The sequence below is a fragment of the Electrophorus electricus genome, chromosome 7 (assembly GCF_041902795.1).
Source record: "Electrophorus electricus isolate QZ-2024a chromosome 7, ASM4190279v1, whole genome shotgun sequence".
Taxonomy (NCBI): domain Eukaryota; kingdom Metazoa; phylum Chordata; class Actinopteri; order Gymnotiformes; family Gymnotidae; genus Electrophorus; species Electrophorus electricus.
In genome coordinates this window covers 28,451,788-28,459,213 of record NC_137503.1, presented here as the reverse complement: position 1 = coordinate 28,459,213, position 7,426 = coordinate 28,451,788, and the positions used below count along the sequence as shown (strand labels likewise).

At 38.8% G+C, this 7,426-nt stretch overlaps 1 protein-coding gene across 5 annotated transcripts; it reads left to right on the top strand.

Moving 5' to 3' along the window:
- The first annotated feature begins 110 nt into the window (after positions 1-110).
- Positions 111-7,197, top strand: LOC113591693 (echinoderm microtubule-associated protein-like 1). 5 transcript variants are annotated; one of them, XM_081717252.1, is made up of 8 exons: positions 3,659-3,791; positions 4,943-5,009; positions 5,129-5,311; positions 5,471-5,606; positions 5,721-5,822; positions 5,924-5,958; positions 6,157-6,183; positions 6,393-7,193. In XM_081717252.1, the coding sequence occupies exons 3-8, from the start codon at positions 5,155-5,157 to the stop codon at positions 6,665-6,667; spliced, it is 732 nt and encodes a 243-aa protein (XP_081573378.1). In that variant the 5' UTR covers positions 3,659-3,791; positions 4,943-5,009; positions 5,129-5,154; the 3' UTR covers positions 6,668-7,193. The 5 variants fall into 5 exon arrangements, with proteins under 5 accessions (XP_081573376.1, XP_081573374.1, XP_026888142.2 ...); XM_081717250.1 differs by lacking the exon at positions 4,943-5,009 and having other exon boundaries at positions 111-3,791; positions 5,474-5,606; positions 6,393-7,197; XM_081717248.1 differs by lacking the exon at positions 4,943-5,009 and having other exon boundaries at positions 111-3,791; positions 6,393-7,191.
- Positions 7,198-7,426: the final 229 nt, after the last annotated feature.

Genomic DNA, 7,426 nt, shown 5'->3' with positions numbered 1-7,426 from the left:
TGTCCCCAACTCAACATACATGAATTCAAGGTGACAAACAAAATCAGGTGACCGTTTCTGTGTCTTCCACTTTGTTTAAAATGACAATTTTCACCACTTCTTGCCAACAAGTTTTCACTTCAATTCAGTCAAATTCCATTCAATTCAATAAAACCTTATTTGTCCCTAAGGTGTAATTTCATCAGCATGCATACTTTACCAAGTCCATGTCATCACCCACACTGCTATCAAACATGTCATCACCTACACTGCACTCAAACACAAAACTTCTGCCAGGGTGCCCTGTATGCTTAAATAGCTGACATGTCTACAGTGTACCAGTCTTTAAATCCTCTCTAACATACATGGTGGGCTTGTAACCTGATATTGCACAGTTTAATAGAAGTGCATGTTTTACAATTAATAAGCCCATCTTGGATGGTGGCCCAAAGGTAGCTATTTAAAAGTACTTGACAAAACATGAAAAGATGTCACACATAATGCTTTGAGTTTTCCTCAGTATCAGCTGAAAGAGAAGAGACTTCAGAGGAACGCCAATTATTTTTGGAGCATGAATGTACAATTCTCACAAGATGTTCTGACAAAAAAAATGACACTCTCAGTGACTGTAAAATAAAACATTTCCAGATTATTCCAACTCACTCAAAATGAGTTATTGACACTTTCAACATTTTATAATAACTTCTGTGCACCAATTTTAAATGTATTATTTAGAATTGTACACAGATATTTATATTACTTATGAAACTGACACAAGGTTGTGGTGTATAATTAATGTTTCTTTCTTGTGGGTTATAAATGGATGAACAAATTAAATCCACAAACACACACAAAGCCTTATATCCAACCAGAGGTTAGAGAGCAGTTGAAGTAATTGTAAAAGAATGCATTGCAGTTTTCACCAGTAGAGGTCAGCAGTTACTTGAATTTGAATAAACTTTATGGTCCACTTCTGGAAATGTGTCTTTGGCTTGATCAGATTGCACAGAATATATGTACTAAAAGAAAAATAAATAAATAAAGAATACACCTAAGAACACATGCCAGCTTTGAATACACCAGTTATCAGAATCCCTAAATTACAGGTAAAATTAACTGGGTTTCATCAGATCATTAAGTAACTTAAGAATTAGAGAAATCTTTATTCCATAAGGAACAAAATCATTCATAGAAATATTTTTTGTGGCCTGAAGTACCCAAAAATACTTTTCAGAGGGGAGCACATTGAGAAATTGGCCTCAAGGATGAACATCCACAATTTGCTGGGCTTTCTTCCTACTAGACAAATATATGACTGATATATCTCTGTTTTTGTGCTTTACATATAATTTCTCTACCATATTCACAGTCCTAGGTGACTTGGTCTTATCCATAGCCCCAAGAATGCCATACCACATGTGTACATTACACATCAAAATGCTCTCACCAAGACTCCTGTAGACCAGTGCAAAAATATCCCTACTCACTCTTCAGTTCAGTGTCATCAGCAGGTTCATGGCCTTTTTAAAGATATACTCAGAATAGGTTGTGAACCTCAGTCTGCTGTCACACACGATGCCCAAGTACTTACAATTCTGCACAATTTCAACTGGCTTACTTTCAGTCTGGCAGATTATCAACCTCTGAAATAATAAATTTTCAAATCAACAGTTGAATAGGAAATTTTGTACTTTTTTGTACATGATCATAGTCTTACTTGGCTCTCACAAACTCACCTAATATTTTTTTTATTTTGTCTGTGTGCATTTGTTACCCTTTTAGTGGTTGATTCTGGCATGTTCTTAATATTTTGTGCCTTTTTCTGGACATGTTTTCAGTCTATTTAGGAGATAGCATAGTCTGCTGAATTGTGTTTTCCCAAGCAATGCACGCATGCATTTATATCAGTCAATGTATTGCACGTGTACCTCATGTGTCAGGAGTGCATCGATTTCTTTGTGTTCAGTCTGCTTCTGGATCTCCCTGCCTAAGATTTGAATGTAGTGCTGTTGGATCTTTTCGGCCTTGGCCCACTATGTGTTTACGTATGCCCCTGATCTTGCTCCTGTGAGTCGTTTGTCCTCTCTGCTCTGCTGTGTCTGAAATGACACCGGTTGTCTGCCTCAGTTTGCAGCAAAGCCTGGTGTCCTGGTGCACATTTCCTGTCCCTGTAGGTGCACTCCTCTTGGGACTCTGGTCCTCTTTAAAGAGTTTAGCAGTGCAGGGCTGTGAGGAGGCATGGAGGCAGGGAGGGGGCAGGGAGTACACAGCACTGGTGAGAGCCTTGCAGTGGGAGGCCCTCTCCAGATCTTTTTCCTGTGGCATGCGCATCAATACTGACCACACAGGCTGTGTTTGCTGACAGGATGGGATTACTTAAAACATAGTATTTATCTGAGGTGCGTGGGAGTGCCCAAAAGGTTAACCATGTGTGTGTTTGTGCCTGCATATTTTGCTATTTTGAATAGGTCTGTGCCTTTTTATTGGACATTCTATGCCAGTATTGTATTTAGTGTATAATTATATTCTCTGTTGTAATGTTCCTCTGCAAGAACTGCATATGTCTGCACTAATTCTGTTTTTCAGAACACATCCATAAACCTGTTGCACTCATATAACTTGACCATTAAATATGTAATCTGAAGAATGGCCTAGATGGTTTATAATTTTCTGATTAATGAATTTATAAGTAGGGACTTTTATGATTTTCAAAAACTTCCTGGTCTGAAAAGCTTAGCAAATATGATGCTGGTAACAGAGATGTCCTGGACCCCTCAAGAGGCATAATCATAGTGTTTCTGAGTGCCTTTGGTCAACGTGTTTACAGTTGATATACTTTAACCACTCATGTGAGGTGCAGTTATTGTACATGGTGATGCTGTCCAAAATATTGTATAAGAGTACTGTAAATGAGTACCTGAAGAACATCTTTTTTAAAATAAAGCAATCCATAGGCTGCAAGAAAACAGATCAAGAGCTTAATGAGGATACCCTTATTTCAGCTATCCAGTCTCTACCCTGTCTGGCTCAGAGACAATTTACTTAAAATTTACTAATTTTAATGAATTTTCTTGATCAGGTTTAGCACCTGATCATCTCTTGGTTTGGGTAAGCATGGGAGTTATCAGTCACATAAGTAGGTTCCTTTCAGGATTCCCTGAATCTGACTACACAGAACAGATTTGACTTAGAATATGTTCAGAATTATTCTAATTTGTTTTAACATTCTAATGGGACACTTTGTGATTTCTCAAATTCAGTTGTTTATGGTTTATGGAAATGATTTTCTCATTAATTGACTAAACTTAATTTGATCAGAAAGTCACCTTGTTGTCCACTCGCTCTGGTGTTTGGCATACACAAGGCGCTGTCTTCATCTTGTACTCAAACCCAACATGTGTGTACACCCCCATATTTGGAAAAGATTAAGATGGCTTACCAGAACCAGTAATCTGGGAGAATGACATCACCCATATAAAGACATGTATATAAATGTGTTTGTGTTTCTGAGAATTAGCAAATTCACACAGGGTACGCAGAGGTACACACTGCATTATTGTACAGTGGTGGGGCCTATTACACGTTTTAGTTGCCAAAACTATCCCCTGCGCACACAAACACACACATAAACACCCACACTGGGCAGACGCTCTGTCACATGGAGGAAGAAATGGCAGTGGCGGCACCAGACCCAAGCATGGGGGACCCCCTGGAGGAATCCAGAGCCGTTGCCCCTCAAGGTAGAGGGGCTCGGCTGAGAGAACATTACCGCCAAGATGTGCTGGTAGCCCCTGAAGCAGACTTCTTAGTAGGTCAGTGATTGGCTCTGTCCGTCTTTTTAATAATTAGGTTTTGTTTTAGTTGTATCGAAAAAAAGTTGTATTGAACTAACCAAATTCAGTATTTTCTGCGATAACTAATGATAAAAAAGTAATCTTTGCTTAAACAATTAAAGCCTTCATACAAAAAGACTCGTATGTCAAGACGGTGTTGTAGAATATATAACAACTCTGAAAGAGAAGCTTATTAAGAATATTTCTGAGGTATTTAAGAGTAAATTGTCACAAGACAGGCCATTGATTTAGAAAATTGCATACGTAAGTCATCGTGTATGTATCAAACCTCATTATAGTTTGCTTTTTTGAGGTCAAACTAGACCCTTGAGTTAGTAAATATAAAATGCATATAATTAGAAAAAAATTGTTTGGAATCTAAACAATATGAAAAATGTATAGAATGCCTGCAGTGAAATAAAGTGCACACCATCTGGTCACAGAGGACCCCAGAGTGTCTACTACTCATTTGTTTGGTTCACTACTTTGTTGTTATTCTTTCACCTTCTCTCACTTGGTAAATGTCACACAAATGAACACACAGTGAAATAGGGACTGTTTGTATTTATGCTCCAACAAGACGCTGTCTTGATAATACCCATTTAACACTCTGGGATTAAACACTATTTTAATCCCAGTCTTTATTTAGACCTTGTGAAAATAGTATTGTTGGATGAAATGAAGGCTCAGAACACTCCGTTTCATCTCTGGTAAACAGTTCATTGTTTTAGACTATGCAAATAATGTGGTTGTTATTGACAAAGACAAATTCAAACCCAAAGCAAATATATTATCACACAGTAGAAAACTGTGCTTTACCAGTTTGTTTTATAATATGTGCATTTTATGCTTAATCTGTTTCAACATACACTGCATTTCTTCATTTTCAGTTTTGTCAAGTGGTCTTGCATATAGGTGTTAATAATGTCTATGATCACAGTCCTCCAGAATTCCCTACATAGTCATAAAGTTTACTCTGTGAATCTGGCCCTCAAAGAGTGAGCTTTTCTTAGAAAATATAAATGCCAGCAAATAAAGATGTTGAGTTCTTAGTTCCTCTAACTGTAGTGTATACACCAGTGTCACAGATTTGCATGGACCTGTATAAGTATTTAATCTCTCTTGTGTAGGTATCTCTGGTCGTTATAATCTTCATTGGTCTGTGAAATTCCATCTGCAAGACTTGAGATTTTAATGGTCAGATCTTCTCAAATCATTTACATGGTGTCATATTATGAGGCTCGGTTAACTGCACCACTGTCTTGGGAAGACTGCTAAACCATCAGTAGCGGATATGGCTATTGTGTATGTAACAGATCACCACAGCTCAGCATACAGTAGCATGGAGGTGGCTGACCGGCTTACCTACCTTGAGCAGCGTGTCCAGATGCAGGAGGATGAAATCCAGCTGCTAAAGCTTGCACTGGAAGATGTGCTCAAGAGACTCAACATCTCTGAGGAACAATCCACTGTTTTCACAAAGAGGGGCCCTGTTCCAGGTATCTCACACACACAATACTGATTTCACTCAAAACATCTGATTTCCCTGGGATTTTACATTATGAGGTCCGTATTGGATACATGTTTGATACAGATGATCTGATTTTACATAATCCGGATGATCATAGAAGTAAACCTCAAACATTGTTTTTCTCCAGTAGCCAGGCCTTTGTCTCTGGCCCTGTCCACCAGGGGTGCCAGCAACACTTCCCTCCTGCTGAAGAAGGGCTCCAGCTCTACACAGCCCTCTTCCATGCCTTCTAGGAATTTCAGCCCTTCACCAGCCAGCAAAAGGTAATGTTGGCCAAAACCTTAGAAAGATTTTCACGTTTAGAGCCTCACTGACAGGTCAACACTGTACTGATCAGTCGCCTAAACCTGGTTAAATGTTTCTTTCATTTTTGTCAGAAGTCCACCAGGCAGTGTGAAAAGCAGCCCAAGCGATTCTGGGAGTCGGCGACTTTCTGCAACCATCACCACCACAAGCACCAGCAAGAAAAGCCAAGAGAGGTCAGGATGCTCAGAGTAGTTTACAATCTTAGCTTTGCACATGCTCTGATACTCCTGAATATTGAATATCGTCTTGTCATTATTTGCTCACTCTCATCCAGCAGCAAACCAAAGGAGGCCAATGTTCATGTTCTAGGTAAGAGAATCATGTATGTAGCAAAATCATGTATGTATTCAAAAATGTAAGGTGAAATATTATACAGTGCTGCCTTCATCATTGACAAGCTGCTTTCTTATATTCTAGCATGTCATTAATTGACTTTTGGGCTAAAAAGATCTGAGATCTGATGTAAAATGTCATGCTCTCTGTTCTTTGTTCTCTTCTGTTCTTTAGGAAGACAGCATGTAACACACTGCAAAGGTAGACCTCACGCCACCTTGCATTTGATTGATCTTATTAATTAATCTTCAGTAACAAAAACTATTTCAAAATTACAGAAGAGGAAATATTAGAAAGCTGAAAAAAATTGAAAAAGAAATAAATTCCTTGGTTCTGTGTCTCTTTTCTAAACACACCCTCACATTTTCTGTCTTTGCCTCGCCCTTACTGGTCTGCCCCCCTTCAATTAGTAACTATGCAGATTTATCTGAGCCGCTTAAGCAAAAGGACTGAGTCTACTGAGGCAACTGCCACAGCAAAGCAGCCGAGTGTACACCAGCCTGCGAACGGGCCACCTCTGGATAAATCAGACTCCCAGGAGGTAGAAGCAGGGGCTGTGAGGAGCCCTGTCTTTACATTCCCACTGCAGAAGAGGCCATGTCAGAGCCCCTTCTCTCCTACTGACATCCCCACCTACAAAAGCCTCAACAAGTCATCCAGCCAGTATTTCCAGATCTGTTACTAAAAAGCACATGTATGTACATGAGAAGTATGTACAGGTATGTACATATATGTACACATGAGAAGAAAAAAACTTTACTGTCCCTAAGTTGCAAAATATGAGTTTTTCTTTGCTAATGGTTTGTGAGTGATATGTATTTAGTATTAACTATTTTCTAGATGTTTTGTGGTACTTTGATCTGTACATGGTTTTTAGTTTAGACATTTTGAATTTGCACCTATTTAATGTCTTCTGGGTAAGCCACTGTAGTATTCTGGCACATATGCGCTACTATTCTTAGTCATCATTCTCCTTTCTTAGCTCCTCTGTTATCAATGTGTGTTTTAATTAGATGTTTACTACTTCGATTATATAGGCATGTTCAGATCATTGTAAAACTCTTTAGTCTTGTCAATTCTCCAAACTAAGCAACACGTAACGTTTAATCAGTTGCAATAAATAATGAATAATCAGTTGCTCCAGAGTGCTTTGGTAGACCTCTAGATAGTCTGTCTATCTGTAGATCACTTATCTAGAGCATTGCTATAACAGATGCACGTACCTTTGATGGACAATCTGGCTTTCAGTTTGAACTGCGACTGTTAATTTTATAACCTGCCCTGCACATGGTAACTGGCATGAAGGACGCTATAGGTCTATTGAACACATGGCTGCCATCTGGTGGTCGGATTATGCTCCTAAATGGCCTGCTTTCCTAAAGATATTCCATATGTAGTACTGCACAAGGTTACAAAACAGCCTAACACACTGCATTAAATGTTT

Excerpts from the sequence above, each read along its gene's own strand:
- LOC113591693 (XM_081717248.1), top strand. The coding sequence starts at position 3,638 with ATGGAGGAAGAAATGGCAGTGGCGGCACCAGACCCAAGCATGGGGGAC. Across the intron at positions 5,823-5,923 it reads AGCAAGAAAAGCCAAGAGAG|CAGCAAACCAAAGGAGGCCA; the intron begins GTCAGGATGCTC and ends ACTCTCATCCAG. Across the intron at positions 6,184-6,392 it reads GCATGTAACACACTGCAAAG|TAACTATGCAGATTTATCTG; the intron begins GTAGACCTCACG and ends CCCTTCAATTAG.